Genomic DNA, 17,497 nt, shown 5'->3' on the forward strand with positions numbered 1-17,497 from the left:
TGGGAATATATTACTTTTGCACTTAAAAAAAAAAGATATTTCAGATAAAGATATTTCTGCTCAAGGACTTGTAGATAAGCAATGACTGTGCAGCCCAATCCACTTCTGCCTATTAGAAGCCAGTACCCTGAAATGGGGGAGGAAATGTTAGAAAAACCTGACCTTTCCCGTCAAATCTCCCTGCTGACCCAGCACTGACAGCTTCACCACTGCAACTGAGGGAGGAGACCTGCAGCTGAGAAATGCATTAGCCCTGCAGTCACCTTGCAGGGGTAGCTATAGGAAGACAGTAAAAAGTAAGATGGGTGGATATACCTATCACCTTCTCCCCAGTGATTACTCCAATAGCCTTTTTTTTTTTCAAGGAAAAATCTGCAAAAGCTTCTTATCAGCCTGTTCCCAGTCTGAACTATAAAATCAGGTAGAATTCTTGCTACCGTTGTAGCCATCATACAGCTGCCAGACTTTTCAGTTTATGGTCTTACTTTACCTGAAAGCGCATCACTTGGGAAAAGGATGGCTACACATACTCTGAATTTCAACTGCACTTAATCAGCAATTTTTTTTTACAGGTTCAAAGAGTTGTAGGAAATGGGTAAAAATATCAAGTACAATACATTCATAAGCATGCATTCTCACCTAGTGAAGACAGTATCTTAAATCTTCTTTTTTGTACTATTTAGCAAACCTGCCATATGAATACTATTCTATTATCTTTAATTTCAACAGGAAGTATAGCCACTGAATGTTATATTAACAAACAACTGGCTTTTTTCAGTAGCTGATGTAGCTTTAGTCAAGGCAAGTTGTGCAAGGCCAAACAATTGCAAATGAAAACAACTAAAGCAAAGAGGAATGTTGAGTGTATTAGGGTTTTAGGTAACTATCAGTATTAAAAAGTTTAACAAACACAAAGGACATAGTTGTACATCAGGTTCTTTCTTCATTTCTGTAATATACTAATACATTATGAAATTCATGTGCTAACAAAATAATAACAAACAAATGTAAACGGTCATATACACTGAGGCTGATAATTTTCCAGTTCCTATCCATTATGTTCAACAACTAATCAAGATGGCTCAAGAGCCTGACCCTAATTTTGTAAGCTGATCCATGCACACAGCTTGTAACTGAAGTCAGAACAGCTCTAGGCGGATGCAAGATCTGTGCTGGTGGATCATTTTACAGGATGGGTCCTTTGTTAGGAAAATCTGGACTAATTATGTTGACAAGTGGAAACCGGTTACTCATGAGGTTAAATTATCTGGGAAGCAATCAGATTATATTACTGACTCCCAGACCTTGTGTAAGAGTGTTTCCCCAGAGCAAAACCATTAAGCTGTGGAGTAGCTTCCTTCAAGCATTTAAAACTTGTGTAATTGCAGATTATTCCCTTAGGCCCCATAAAAACATGTTCTAGCTGCACAGTTTAGAAAGTCATGAATAAATACAATGGAATTTCAAAAATTTGCATTTACTCTAATTCTCTTCTACTCTATAATTTTGATTTGCTAACATTTTACTAGAGAATGAAATGGCAGAAATCTGAGTAATTTTGGTTGTCATTAAAATACTGTATATAAACTGGTAAAGTCAGAGTAAGGCATTCGCAACACAAGCTTGAGGAATGTACATTTTCATGCCCAGTGGAACTAACGTTTCAATTTCTTCCCAGAAGCAGTGGAATGTTTTTTGCATATAAATCTCCAAACAGTTTTTAAATATTACAGATAAAAAGCATTATTTAATACATCAGTTTTAAAAGCATTGGCTTGGTGTTTCCTTCCATTTCATCTACTGCAGGACTATGATTCTGGAAGGAAGCAGTTCAAAGAAATGTCATGACATACAGAAGACACCCACTTCTGTAAAACCAAATTAAATAGGATTTGTTTCAAATGCCATCTAGAAACACCGTATAGATGTATATGAAGTATATGCATTATGGTAGGTAGTTATTCATTCTCATGTTTTCACCTGTTGGTATTACTGCAAATAACACTGTTTCCATGACATGCCTTATGGAACAGTTTACTATTTTCATAAGCAGTCACATGCATTGAAGGTAGAGTCACCAGCCAGTGCATTTGGCACCCCAAAGCAGAGCCAGAGAGGCCAAGCTTACGAATCTCTCTTGCTGAATGACAAATTAGCTGGTGTATGAAATGATAGATCTCAGCTGAAACAAGGAAGCAAATGACCTAAGACATTTCTTCGGGAGCTGCTTCTGCTTCCTGAGTGTGTTTCTCTTCAGGCTGGCCATCGTGGACAGGAGATGGGTTGCGGCTGGGCTTGTTGCTGTCATGAACGCTGTGACCGCTTGCGCTGCCAAGGCGAGTGGACGCCACCACGGCTTTTACTGCAGCCTGAGAAAGAGAGCATCAAACAGGTGTTCCTCAAATGACACAGTCAGTATACAACCTTAGCATCAGGCAGCTAGTGAATGCTACTGCGTTTGGTCTTTGTGGTAACATCACATTCGGACACTTGCATGGGCCCAGTTAGACTGAGAATGCCATCTGAAATACTGTATGGAGGTTTAAAAGCGCTGCTTTCCTAAGGTCTCAAACCTGGCCAACACGAACAGACTCTTTTTCAGCTGCACATATGCCTGTTTTATTTTTAAAAACTACCAGGGACCACCTCCATTTAAGTTAGATGGTAATGATAAAGTGCTCTTCCATCTCAATAATGTGGTTATCACCGATTATTTCAGGGAAAATTAACAAAGGGAACCAATATTTATCAATACTGCATATGTCAAGTACAATGGCACAGAACATACTGGCAACTGCCTGTATATATATAGATGCTGGGGACTGGCTCTTGTATCATATAAAACGTCACAAAGTGAAGACACTCATTAAGACAGTTAATTTAGCTCTTGCCTTGGAAAGTTTATTGTCTGAAAGAAAACATGGAGGTGAGGAGAAGAAACACTAATCTCTGTGTATGACACAACCCTAGCTATTGTTGACTCGGGTAACTTTTTGCATAGGCATCACAGAAAAAGCAGGTCTGCAGAAGGGATGAGAACGACTATAACAAGTTTTGTGGATGGCTTGGAGAGGTAACCATGCCAAAAAAAAGTGTAAAGATGCTAATGAAAAAGACTAAATAAAAGTTGGTGTCAAAGAAGAATCAGCTAATGTGGAATGTGAAGTCAAAGTAAAAGGCAGGAGTCAAAAACAGTGGCAAAAATTTTGAAGCTGGGAGTCTTGGACCTGTTAAAGGAAAATTGCACGCATGCATACCAACGGTAAGATGATTTGGGAAAATAGATTAGAAACAGAATAGGCCATTCAGTTGTATTAGAATGCATAAAAATATATGTAATGCCCTTTACTCTTGATATGTACTCTTGAGCCATGTGGATGTATATGAAACAATTTCAACACAGTACATGACAGACCAAATCATGACTGATTTGATGTTTTGAGCTTTAGAGTTATTCTATACAAATATGTCTTTAAACATAAAGGAAGAGTATTATGCTAGTCTTGTATGCTGGGCAAGAGAGGGTATTATTCTAATAGAACAGCTAAAGAATGGATTCACTAGCTGATTTTCTGTTCTTGTTTCTATGGGGAGGAATTAATTACCTAAAAACTTACAGTTTTTTATTAACCATATATACATCTCTGTGCGTGTGTGTATGTATATATATATGTATATGTAAGCACAAAACTATTAACTACATATACAATAACTACTAACTCTAGTTTATTATTATTAACTAATAATTAGAGATTTGATCACTTACTCTGACAGAAAAGCAGTAAAGAAATAAACATAAAAAAGCAACAGCGTTTAAACTCAAAAGTACAAATTGTTTAACTACATGGGTCTAAATAAACTGGGCTTAAAAAAATTTAGTTGGCAATTCAAAGGTGTGAAAATAAAACACAGAATCGAAATCAAAACATGCAAAAAGCGCACACAGTCCTTTCTGACCTCCTGGGCAGGAAATCTAACAGCTCACTCAGAAATAATGAATTTTATGACTCTGCTCATGCTCTGAAATCATTTTGATATAATGATGCTGCATGGCATCTTCAGTAAATACAGGGCAACCTTGCTCTAAGGCTACAGAAGTCTTTCTGAAGAGAACAATGTTAATAGACACACTTGGCCAGTTCTGCATGGGCAAAGTGTCACTGTGAATTATATGTGCAGCATCCAAGACTTTTGTAAATGACAAAACGTTTTTTTTTTGCCCTGTAGAGATTCTCTGTCACAGTTCCCTAACGTTATTGAAAAAACGAGCAAAAATAAACATCTAAGGGTCATTTATTACTTGTGAATTTGGTTTTGCATTGGGTTGTACAGCTCCCAGACAAGATGCTTTTTATTCTTATTCTCCTGGGCTACAAAAGCAGCTTCAGTGCAGCTGTTGGTAATAAGCTCTGTGCAGAAGTAAGCCTGAAGTCTCTTCTAAGCAGACACAAATCTTGAACAACTGAAGAAGGGATTAGGGGAGAAGGAAGTTTCCTATTGTCACATCAGTTAGGAGCCCAACTGCCTGCCATTTGCACCTAAAAATCTTTTTCTTGCTACTTCCCCTGGCAGCTACATAGTTTAGTTGGTAAAGGAGCAAACTGGTGACTCAAAATCTAATTCAATTTTCACTGCAGGTCCCCACCTGCACTCCTGCCATATATTGCTCAGTTTCCAGATAAGGAATATAATTGCTCATTTGCTATCAGAGGTACTTGGGAATGCATGTTTTGGAGCTGTTATTCTCAACTCATACATTTTATGAAGTATCTAAAATGCTGACTCTAGATCATACAAAAGAATGGCTTAAGTTCCTGCTTTGTATTGATAGGTAAAGAAACTGTGGGTGGCTTACAGACCAAAATATGCAATGGAAGATTAGATATCTTCTCAATTTATGGACATATAACCTCATGAGGAAACTATTCAGAATTTTTTTGCTTCTGTTCTGCACCCTAAAGATGCAGCAAGCAGTACTAAACAGGACGGATGGATGGACAGACGGAAGGAAGGAAAGGATTTGGGAAAGCTGTGTTCATTCTCAGCAGTTTTGTCTGTGCAGAGTTTTCAGTCAACCTCATGTGTTTATTTGTCTGTCTGCAGACAATGACAAAATCAGCTTCAATGTTTTCATCCTCATCAGTCATCTTAAATAAAAAGGTTCTATATTGTTATGGAACATTGTGCAAGGCTTCTGTAGGTGACTAATGTTGCTGCATTCTTTTGTAGCCAACACAGAGATTATGTTCAGAGACTTGCCTTAAGTTTACGCCGAGCATTGAATTCTTGAAGTTTCTTTTGTGCATTGTCCATATGTGCAAAGTTTGCTGCCTTCCCTGTGACCCATGGGTGCTGCAAAGCCTGCAGAGTGGTCAGGCGTTTCTTGGGGTCCAAAACAATCAACTTCTTAACCTGCATCACAAGAGAAGAAATACGGAAGACTCTTAAACTTATTCTCCAGTAACATTTCCCAAATTTTGCATTTTTGTGTTTTGGTCTTGGTTTGCCCAAGTTCAGTGAAAGATGTTCTGAGAAACCAGTAAGAATTTGCATTCAGGTCTTTGTGTGTGTTTTGATTTTGGTATTTTTTGGTCCTCTGTAAATAACATCTGAATAAAAAAGCTACTACCAGAGGAGAGGGGAGAAAAAGAATCAAACGGTGACCACTATTGGAAAGAATATTTACCAGTGCAGCTGGGCTATATCTATATAGACTATTGTATGACTAGTGTTACATAAACACTAATAAATTCTCAGAATATCCCTGGTCAGGCAGTTCTTTTAGCATCAGTCTCACTTTTGGAATCAGACAAGGTTTAAACTGGATTAGAAAGCTTAAATTCTAGTCTATGCAATTGCTTTGTGGACTTGTACCATGCAATCACTGCTAGATAGAGAAAAAAATTAGATGTTTCTTTCAGTCTCTGCATAACCTAGTATACATATGAACTATAAAGTACTGTACAAGTATTTCTTTCTTAGACCACTCTGAAACTAGTGCCATCTACATCATCGCTTCTACCACTGCGATGAGGGAGCTGCACCTCTCCAAGCCCAACAGTAGGAAACTTTTGGAAATGTGGCACTATAGACGTATCTCCGAGGTGGAGCTGCAGCGGACCGCCGGGTATGTACGGATGCCCAGCCAAGCTGCCTTTCATGGGGGTTGCTGTACATTTGGACAAGTGATGTTTTAAAAAAAGGGTGAGGATGGAGTGAAGAAGTTCAAGGTTGATACTGAGCAGAGCACAGTATCCTGACTATGCATCCTCTGGGAGCCGGGTGCAAGTGACAGCACAGGGCTCCACTAAGGCTCCACGGCCCAAGTGCAAGGGGAAGACATGCTTTAGGACTGTCTAAAATTCCTGCTCAAAGAGTCCCTTCAACTATTAAAGAAAGAGACCCTGAAAAGCGTGCATGAGAGCTGGTATGGCGACGTGCAGTCACTCAGCTGTCAGTCCACCAAAGAAGTCTAAACAAATCACTGCAGCAAAACACCCCCGTACTCCCCACAGCACGAGTTTTGTCTTCAGAGCCACAGGCTTCATCCTTATCTAGAACTTGCTATTAAGTCTTCAAAACTGAAATTCTGAGCTTCATTGTAGTGAAATGGTAGGGACCAGTCTGGATCAAAGCTCTCTGCATACAGTGAATATGCAGCTTTGCCGCAGACTGCTGTTTATCTGACTTTTGATGACACAAGACACTAAATGGTATTTTCTTGAGCTTAGAAAAACTTAAAATCTAATACAACAACAAAAAAGTACTTCAAACTTCAACAGTGCCTTTCATTTGAGGCATCCTGAAGTACTTTACAAACATTAATTAGTGTAGTATTTTATGGGACAGTCTGTATAAGCAATATGGAACTGAGCAATTGTTTCTTCAATGTTAATGAAGTAACTGAATTGCCCAAGTATTGTTGACAAAAATCAAACTCAAGCATATTCATCTTTGTAGATCAGTGTCTCCTGGATCCAATTTACTTCATCCAGTAATAAAAGAATATAGTGCAGAGAGCATGCCAGCCCTTGCATTTTATTAATAGACCATACTTAATGGTAATGAGTCTTCCCTCATCTATTGAGAAAGAACTTAAATGGACAGAAAAATGCAGTCAGCAAGAAGAGGGGGCTTCACTCTTTATCGTCTTTTTTTAGTCTTCCTCTGAAGTTCAGATTTGAAAACTGCACAACATGTAGGGCTTGTTTCTATGTTTCCTTGAAGGTGGATGTCCCACAAAAAGGAACGATGAAACACCTCAGAGCTTGAAGGAAAGCGGGCATATTTGAACACTGTGACAACTGCCAACAAGCTGTGGCTTAATTCACAGGAGGACCTGAACATCCACAGTTTTGAGTGTTCAGTACCTTGCAAAATTACAGCACTGGATTCCCAGAGGATGTTTTACAGCCGCATAATATACCCAGGGATAAGAAGGAAAAAAAACAGAGAGTCATATGAACAATTAACTAACCAATTCCCCCCCCCAAGCAACACCCTTCCTGCCAAAATGCACACTGTCAATGGAAGAGATGCTAACATAATATATATCAGCAAAGATACTATGCTCTCATTTTTGTTGTACTTACTAAATCCTTAGCATTCAGAGACACATCATCCCACCAGGGGGAAACAAAGTCATATTCACAGTTCAGGATCCTCTTAAACATGTACTGATCTCCCCTTTCATCATAGAACGGTTCAAAGCCACAAAGTCTGCAAGGATAAAAAAGCAAGAGAGAAGTTTATTGAAGATTAATTGGTTTCAAGCTGTGAGAAACAGTTCCCAGTAAGATCTTTCCGCACTTCACATCCTGTCCACCACTTTAGGGAACTGGATCTGGATGCACACTTGAACTTCACACTCAACTGCTAGCTCTACGATAGAGCAAACCAAAATGTTGGCTATAAGCATTCACAAGCATTGGGAAAGGCTGATCAAATTGTAAATTTTCTGTTGTCATGTATCTCTAGTTAGAACTGTTTATAAAGGGACTTTACATAAGGATAGCTACAAAAAGTCAACCCAAAAGCTCCTTAAGTTTTTCAGCCTCTGACTAGCTAAAAGCAGACATCTCGGAAAGAGTAGAAAAACAGTGATCCGTGGCTCAGGGACTTCTTGAACTAAAAATTACATGTTTATATTTAATAGACTTCCACAGACCTTTTTCCTCCTGAAATTTTTAGGTCCCTTTTTGAGTGGATACAAACCTCTAGCACCCACACCAGCTTGTGGCACGGCACTGCACAGCCCCACTGCACACCATGCAAGCAGCCACCTCCAGGGCTTTGCCTGGAACCTGCAACTCAGTAGTTTTGTTTGATGACCCCAGAGCTTCTTCTGGAGAAAACCAGCAAACAATTGATCTCCATTTACCTTCTACATGTCATGAAATATTTCTAGCATATCTTTCATCTGCTGATCTCAGGCTTAGACTATTTAGTCACTCCTCATTCTGAAGCCTGTGCTCATCCCTGCCCTCTTCTGTGAGTCTTTTCCAATTCTATGTCTTTTCGAAGTGGGTGCAAACACTATTCAGTGTGGGCACACCATGGAGTTGCATATTAGCATAATGATGTTTTCTATTTTAGTCTTCATTTCTTTGCCAATAATTCCTATCACTGGATTCACTCTTTTTTTTAGATTGTTTCTGAGCACCGAGTTAAAATTTTCACAGAGTTATTACCAGAATCCCCAAATCTCATTCCCAAGGAGCAAGACCAACCATTCACTCTTATGCTCTGTTTTCCACCTTTTATCTGGTGCTAAGGCACCAGAGGACATGGAAAATAATGAGAGGTTACATGCCTCTGTTAGGAGTTCAGTTATTTCACCCTTGAATTCATTTAGACTATGTGGGTTAATGGGTTAATACTATCTCGTCCTTTTGATCCATTGTTCTGTTGTCCACAGATCTTCTGATGCCTTCCCTTATAGAAGAGTTTTCCACCCTCAAGGCAGGTAAAAAGCATGAATTTAATATTTCAGCTATGACCTTATCTTCTTTGACTTCCATTTCACACCATGCTTGTCACTGGCTCTACAAACTCTATAGCCAGCTTCTTCCTTCTGAAGTCTCTCTAGACAGAGTGTAAGATCACTTTCGGGAAAAAAACATGTATCAAATAACACCTTGCAAATTATCTGAATGAAGATTTAATTTACAGATTAGGTACATTCCATAAAACTTAATGGGGAATGCAAATTCATAGAAATGTTTTCCACTTATGTAATATCTTTCCTGTTGCTTCAATGCACTTTAAATCATGCCTGCACACGTAGTCAGATGTTTTAAAGTGATTTTCTATTTAACCAATAAATATTCTCCACTAAAAAAATATATATATATATGCTGTCCTGTTTCAGGAAAATGCAACAGGCAACACAAGATGACAGGAAAACAACAGTGAAATATAAAGAAAAAGAAGAATACAATTCTGGCAAAAGTAAGCTTACATTTTAACATGTTTATTTTTTTTAAAGGCAATCATTGTGCTTACTGTCTTGAAAGAGGGACAGATGTTCAAGGAACAAATGTTTTTTTGCATTCATGGGGTGTGGCCTGTGGGTGGAATGGCTGCACCATGTTATACTGCTACAGAGAACAGGTCTGGCAGAAATGGGTTAAAATACAGGGATCCAATCTCTGAATACAGTGCCCAAATAGGTGGGAGATGGCCTTGGTCACCCTGCTCTTTTGCCTTGTGTTTGCCTGCCTCTCCCTCTGTCTTTTCCGAGCCTGTTTCAATTAGGCTCCATTCCCCAAGGAATACCTTTGTTGAGCGGGGCTGTCAGGCCACTAACTGCTTCAGCCAAAACCACCTTCTGGTTACTAGGTAACTGATTATATATAGTGAGACCAAGGCTTGCATTGACTGTGTTGGAAACCTTCATTTATGTAAGTGCTTTCAGCTGAGATTTTTACAGTAGCTCCTTTTCTACACGTTGCACTTGCTGGCTCTGCCTTTCCATAGGCTTAAAATTGCGGTGCTTTGTGGGTGATTTCAAAATCACTACATGGGATATCTTTTCATGGTTCTGTTTCCTCTTGATCCTTCTGTTCTTTATCCTCTGCACTAACGCTTCTTCCCCATCTGAAATTAGTACAGCACCTAAAGCCAATCCTGAGCGTTACCTGGAATTTGAAACCCAGCAGATCAAACATATGCAACTTGCCCTCAGCACTGACAGTTCCCTCCTGCAAGGTGTAGAGCCATGTGGTAGTCAGGAGACTACGTGGCTTCCCCCTAGCATACTCTCTATCATCTCCCTTCTCATATTAAAGCATTTGAAGACACATTACAGACAATAATCCCAGACACAGAATACAAGTTCAGCACTAGAAACCTACCTGAGTTCAGGATGTTTCTCATCCTTGCACTGAATGCACAAGCAGTAAAATACAGGCTTTTCCTATTTGTTAGAGATCTGACAACTTGCTGCTTGTAAAGCACAAAGTGCTTAATTTGGGATGGAACCAAACCTTAACTCTCAGCACTGTATTTGCACCTATGAGCTAGTTTCCTTAGCTCCCATTTGAGCCAAATGATGCAAAATTCAGGATATAGCGTCTCTTCCTGCATAGCAAGTGAAATATTAAATGTAAACAGTGGGAAGAAAACCTGAAGTTCTCAGTTGGCTGAAGAATTAATTTCAGGAAGATCGACCAAAGCTCTCATAACAATACAACATAATTAAAGAGGAAATATACTAATGGCATCCAATCAAACAAGCAACATAAGCTTTTTCCAAATTTATGTCCATTTTGAATTTAACTCCATCCAGGACTTTGCAGAACCTATGCATTAGGCATGGCAGAGTTCTGGTTGAATATCACTGCAGTGATGGTTAGCTCTGCAATAAGATAGTACCCGTCACTGTAGACGTAGTGTGGAAAAATGCAATTACACACAGACTATACTGAATGCAGCCTCATCCATTTCAAATCCCCTTGGCTTCTTGTGGGTGTTTATAAATGTTGAGGAAATCTCTATTTATTTTGTCTACTGCAGTGATAGGCTCAGCTAAGTGATTTTCCACTTACTCCTAAAAATATTTTTATCATAACTCACTACTATCACCTATTGGAGTATTATAAGCAGTTTCTATGGATATGCTTCTACCTAAAAAGTAAAATTTTCCTTTTCATCAGACAGATTTTTGTCCATATACAACCTTAGATCAATGGAACTATAGGCGCGATTTTCAAATTAGGTAACTTAAACGAGGGTAAAACCCAGCGGGGCTGCTCTTGATTTCTTTTAAATCAGATTTACGTTGATTCATTTTAATTCAGTTATGTATTGAATAAAGAAAAATCAATGTAAACAGGTTTAAAATTCAATTAGAGTGACCAGACAGTGTTTTGTAACCTTTTAAGTAAGTTGGTGAAAAAAAACTTTAATTAAATCCAAGCTATTTTGACCAGAGGCAAGGCCTCTAGATTTGTTGACTACTATCTGCATCTCAGATGTGCGATAGTATTTCTAACACGGAATACAAGAGGACTGCTCTTCTCTGCTAGTACAATTGTAAATATGATTTTCCTGGAATTATGACAATTTACATCAGCATGTCTTAATATAATTTGCATCAGGAATAATAATAGCGCTGTCTAAGTGTGTGTCAAAGTTCTTCTTAAATTAATGAGAAGTAAGCACTGTATTGGTGAGAAGATGCAGCTCTACACACACATAATCTGTAGCATGGTAGTTAACTCTTACACCCACTCTATTTTTTGGGTACATACAGCCACATATTTTGAGACTACATATGTACATTCCCTCTACTAAAATACGAGGCTGAGACATGCAATACTGCCCTTAAGGCTGCAGGATTAATGAAGCAGTTACAGTACAGATGCCTTTCTGATCTTAGCTTCTAATCCATCAGAATTGTTGACCTACAAAGCCTTACACTCAATAAAAGAGTTTTAAGTGTGCAGCATTACTAAAGCTAAATGGAAGAGATGGCTAAGTGGAATAGAGTAGGACCTTTTTTTGCCTGGCTTATCCCTGTAGGTCAAATGGATTTTGATGGGGGAGGAGGAGGAGAACAGGAGGAGGAAGACTTAGAGGAGCATCTGTTCTGGCACTGTGTCCCACCCAGAACATTAGCTTGCACATTCATATTTATACCAATGTGGTAGGTGAACATGGCATGCTGGAAGGTTTGGAAAAGATGCATACTGCAAATACTAGGAAAAGATGCATACAGCAAATACCACTCTGTATATTCAAATAGGAGTTTGCTGTATGTTCTCACTTGAAGCTTACTTACACTTGAAAGCAAGTTCAGATTAAAGGCGTCTGTGAATTCCAAGTACTAGAGCTATCCCTGAATCATTCAATATTGAGGCAAGCCCGCGGCTCAGTCTAGACATTCTTGTCAATGGACACCAACAGGCACCCCTCCAATCTCACCGCCAGCCCTGCTGGCAGATTTGAAATCTCTCTGCCAAGCTTGGGCCACTAGAACTGTTCTAAGAAATGATCAGAAATGAATTAACTTTGGCAAACAACCCATCCTCCTCCTAGCCTTAGAAACAGTGGTGAAACAACTTTAGCCACTTGCTTGCAACAGCCTGATGTGGCCACCCTGTATCAGAGCAGGATGATAGCTGGGCCGGTGCCACAGAGTGCCTGTACAGCCCTGGAAAAGTCACTTCGACATGTTGATGAACAAACTCTATAAACTGAAATATAAATGGGATGATACTAAAGTTGGCACTATACAGGGTGTAAGAGCAGGCAATATTTGAGCTGTGATATCCTCTACAGACTTGAGCCAGGCCTTGAGATGAGGATTCACATTTGAAAAGGAGAGATAACAAAATGACAACAAAATGATGACAAAGATGCAAAGCATGGCCTCCAAAACTGATCACTATTACATGCATGTGTTTTTTGACACATTATAGAGGAACACTGTAACCTATTATTTATAGGGACATGAAAGGAGAGCTACGATCTTATTGGAAGCTTATGTACAGAACAAAGGATGTTTTCTAATATTACCGGTAAAATACTTTGTCTGTCAGAGTGTTCATATATATCCTTAGAAGTACTTTTAATAGAAACCCTAGAAAATATAATTGTTTCTTACAAAGATATAAGGAAAATAATTCTTCTATTACACACTGTACTTGTTGGACACATTTAGTGAGTCCCAGAAGGGGAAAAAAAATGGGACTAAATACAGTCTTCTCTATTTTTATGTACATGTGTAAAATCCTGTTTTCTTCCATAAAAGGCATCCTGCAAGTACTGTATACAACTGCACAAGTCAGCTTGGCATCAGTGTTGCCAAGGGAATAACTGAAATTATTTGTTCTCCCATAAAGAGAAGTGTCAACAGAACAGATACAGAGTAATCTTCCCTTCTCAAAAATCTGCCTTTGACAGATACCACTGATACAATAAAATAATTGCAACCCTTACCAATCAAATTAGAACCAGCCATACTAAAGTTCAGTGTCTACCTTTAGACACGACTGTTTGAACATTTTGGTCTACAACTACAATTTCAACTGTGTAAAACATGTATGAGCAGCATCACTTACAGCCCTTTGTCAAACGTACGTCTAGCTATTTTGTGAAACGTGGAACATTTCACCTTTAACATTAATCATTTAAGCCAGCAGACCGATTTGTTTTGAAGGGCGAGAGTCCAGGGCTGTCTCCTGCCTCCTGGCTAGCACTGGAGCTGAACGTGAGCCAGCAGCAAGGATGCCCGAGCCACAGCTCTAGCTGTGTGGGGCTGACAGAGGCGGGCAGCTGTGCTTGCTGATACGCAGAGGCCATCAGAATTACTGCATGTACTTTATTTCTTTTCGCCCCACTTATACTGAAGCAGCTGTCCGTATGCATAGATGGTCTGCAACAAAGCACAATTTTCTTCCACTTTCTTCTGCCACACTTCTGATTGTTTGCTATGTAAAGATGAGTGTGGTTATGACTTCAGCACAGTTTATCAAGGGATCCCAAATTCTCACTGTGTAAGGCCAGATCCCCAGCAGGTGTGCAGTGCTCTCCCTCTACTGCTCTCGCTGTGACAGGCTGCCCCTGGGCTGCTGCACAGTTATGCATGCAGCAAAGTGTCCACAGAGCACCTGGCAATACTGGGGGCAGCTTCAGAAGGGGGCATTTGTTTTCTGGTGTTACAGTATATCTTACAGCTTGCGTGAATGAGAAAAAAAAAGTATGATGCTTTTTGATACTTGTACCCATTCTTTTTCTTTGAGCAGCTTCACTGTCACTTGTGCACACTAATAACACAATTCTGCACAGACCTTGCTGCCATTGACTAATAAATGCTACATTTATCAAATATATAATCTGAATCTTTTCCCATGCTCCTCTAGCACTGAACTTATTTAAACAGCATTTGGAATATCATAATTCAAGTTCCGGATCTCTTTGTTTTCCAACAGAACAGCTCATAATGTCATAGAAACCTGAATGTGCTTACGAATGAAACACCTGCGGACTGCTGTGTGGCACCGCCTGCACTTACAGGATGTAGGTGATAATCCCCAATGACCACATGTCCACCTCGGGGCCGTAGGCACATCCTCGTAGGATTTCTGGTGCTGCAGGTGATAAAACCTTTGTTAGTAAGACAGAAGTTGAATGCAGAAATAACAGTCACAAAAGTCAAGAATTTCAAATGTGTATGACTTAAACTCAGTGAGCTTCTGTAACCATCCTTTAAAAAGTTATGGCCTGTTCCTTTAAGCTCTTAATGAGGCAAATGATTCCCATTCACTGAGTACAAAGCAACAGGAGCCAAGTCCAAGCATAGCCAGAAAAAAGTGTAAAGTGAAAAGCAAACTTTCAAAATCACTTTTTATGTTCAAATTTGTGAAAGGAACCACAGAGAGCTACACTAGCACTGCAGCTGCAGTCTGACAAAGGAGGTGTTTTTTTTTTATTTTGGTATTTGCTATTTTGGCATTTTATTTTTTTGGTTCCTTATTTGGTGCTTTTTGGTATTTTAATTACAGAAATATATTTAATTCTGATGTCGTGGTTTATTAAGATTGTAAACATGTTTTATTGCTAAACCACTGTTCTGACCAGATCCAGATTTTCCTTTCTCTCTCCCCCTAGCCTACCCCTTCATTCCCCAAATCTTTTACTCTAATGTTTCTTAGCTTTAGTCCACACTGAGGAGATTTCAGTTTGGTTTGCCTACTCATATGGAAACTGAATATTTGGGCTATGATTGACTACAAGACAGATTGCTTCAGAAATGAAGCTTTTCTTTAACTCCTGATAAAGCAGTTCAGCCCTGAGGAAAGACAAGACCATTTCAGGCAATTGCTTTTGCTGTAGCGGAGAACAGGTAGAAAGGAAAGACTGTCTCTGGGGACTTTGGCCCTGTAATGGTAAAGGAGTTAATCTTCGCCCTAGCAGCTTGACAGACACACCTCAAAGAAAGCTGAGCAGACTGGTATGTCCTTCAGACAATGTAGGTGTTTGCTGATGCTACGGCATGCAACTAATTTTGAAAAAATAATTTAAAAGACACTGCTGAGCCACACTTCCATGTATCACCAGGCCTTCTTAAAAAAACACTGTATCAGTATTATCAGACCTATGGGATGGCATCACGGCTCCTGAACCCACCAACTCTACACTGCACGTGCGATGACTGCCACATTTCTCAGGCACAGCAGACTTGCTGTGCCTACCTGTATCAATGCTGCAGCACGTACGTATCCTTCCCGGGACATCCCAGACCCACTCTGCCTGCCACCAGCAGCCCATGGGCTCTGATTTCCACCTGGGAGATAGAACAGCAATATGCTATCCTTGCTGCCAGAACACATTATGGGTATAGCTACACTGCAAGTTCTGCTCTGCTCTGCAGAAATGTGTCCATATCCAACAGTCTGCTCACATAGCCCCTCAATCTGGCTGCGTGGCCAAGCAAACCTCAACCATTTCTCTTTACCCTTCTGCTTTACAGTTTCATAGCTGTGAATCACAGGGCCAAGAGGATGGGGGGCTTACCTGAGCCATATGCAACTTCACAGCTCCCTGCCCCACCTGAAGTTCTGGTTGCCCGTGTGGACTGGTCCAGACTCCTGCCTCGCTCCTTTGCTATCAGCCTAAAGATGACCTCTCATGGTGTCACTAACTGTCTCAAGGACTATGCTAGGATATTCTTGTGGAGCATGATTTTAATCAGAATATACACTACCTAACTGCCTCCGGGCAGCTGGCTTAGATTTCTTCAACTTACTGGAAGGATTTACCATGTCAGGAACATACCAAGCATTTTTACAAAGCATTAATGTAAAAGGCAAAGGATGCTAATCACTAAGTTCACTATGTATCACTGCCATATGTGGAAGCTGGACAAATGCTTGCTAGTCTAAGTACAGACTCTCCCTGCTGCCTTATTCTTCTATTGGATAAACTGATGAAGAGAGAGAGGATGTTTTGAGGAGGGATTCCAGATCCCAAGTGAATTTAACTCAGATCAGCTTGTAGCTAACCAGGACAGCTTAGAGGCAAAACAGCCAATGGTCTTAGAGAAAGAGATGCAGAGGGGCCAGGAAAGAAGCTTTTGAGCTCTGCCTGCCATGTCTGTTAACACCACATGGAGAGTTACACAGTAAACAGGGAAATCTTCTGTTTTATGGCCAACATGCTTCCTCTTTTAGAGGATGCAGTGTTTCTTGCTTTGGATAAGGGCAGAAGACACATACTTAATGCCCTTATTTCACTTTTCTCCTTCTGCCTCAGTATTGTAAAATGGCTATAAAGCAGACCAAAAAATTTACATGCACAGCTATGTAAATTAGCATAACACAGCAGCTACCTTTGCTATATGGACTGTGTTTACACAGTTATATATCTAGCAAACACATTTTTTTTAATATCCAAGAATTTTCTCTTGGTGAATGGATTGCACTAAAATATTGCTGCTAGTTGAGACGTTGACTGTAACACGACGATCATGAATCATAGTTCTGTATTGGCCTGTTTTTATGTGCTACTGTAAGCAGTCACCTGTGCCCTCCTTAAATTCATTCAAAGGAAGATGTTTCAGGCAAGTGAAATTCTTTGTGACCATCTTCTTGTTTTCAGTCCTCTGCATCCCTTTGCATGTCCCAGGAACTGTAGATTGAAAAGCCCTTGATGCCAAAGCATCCAGACACCAGTGTATTTTCTCCTTGCTCTGTCCTTTAAGGAGAAGCTGTTGAAAGCTGGGTGGGCAGGATATTGGAGTTGGCAGCCTGTGACTATCAATTATTCATAGCTTAATTTGGCATTTCAGCAGTGTTTCTCCTGTGTTTCCTCCACTTCTGGAAAGTAATGTTTGAATATTTTCCAAGCACCAGGAACGCTCGTTGGTCAATTACCTCAGTTGGTAAAGCAAGGATTGCACGTCCATGTCGGGAGGCACAAAGCTCCTACTTTCTTTTCTTCTCTTCTCAGCACAGACATTCAAGCTCAACCCTCCCAGTCAAAAGAATGCTAC

At 39.9% G+C, this 17,497-nt stretch overlaps 1 protein-coding gene across 1 annotated transcript in view; it reads right to left on the reverse strand.

Annotated features, from left to right (window-relative positions):
- Window positions 1-847: 847 nt before the first annotated feature.
- Window positions 848-17,497, reverse strand: part of CAMK4 (calcium/calmodulin dependent protein kinase IV) — a 178,663-nt gene continuing 162,013 nt past the window's right edge. The window contains exons 9-12 of the mRNA XM_067316168.1: window positions 14,519-14,594; window positions 7,593-7,719; window positions 5,260-5,412; window positions 848-2,369 (exon numbers count right to left, since the gene is read on the reverse strand). Coding sequence (XP_067172269.1) covers window positions 2,205-2,369; window positions 5,260-5,412; window positions 7,593-7,719; window positions 14,519-14,594 — 521 coding nt within the window. The 3' untranslated portion in view covers window positions 848-2,204. The remainder of the gene's footprint in view (window positions 2,370-5,259; window positions 5,413-7,592; window positions 7,720-14,518; window positions 14,595-17,497) is intronic.

This window comes from Apteryx mantelli, chromosome Z, assembly GCF_036417845.1.
Source record: "Apteryx mantelli isolate bAptMan1 chromosome Z, bAptMan1.hap1, whole genome shotgun sequence".
NCBI lineage: Eukaryota > Metazoa > Chordata > Aves > Apterygiformes > Apterygidae > Apteryx > Apteryx mantelli.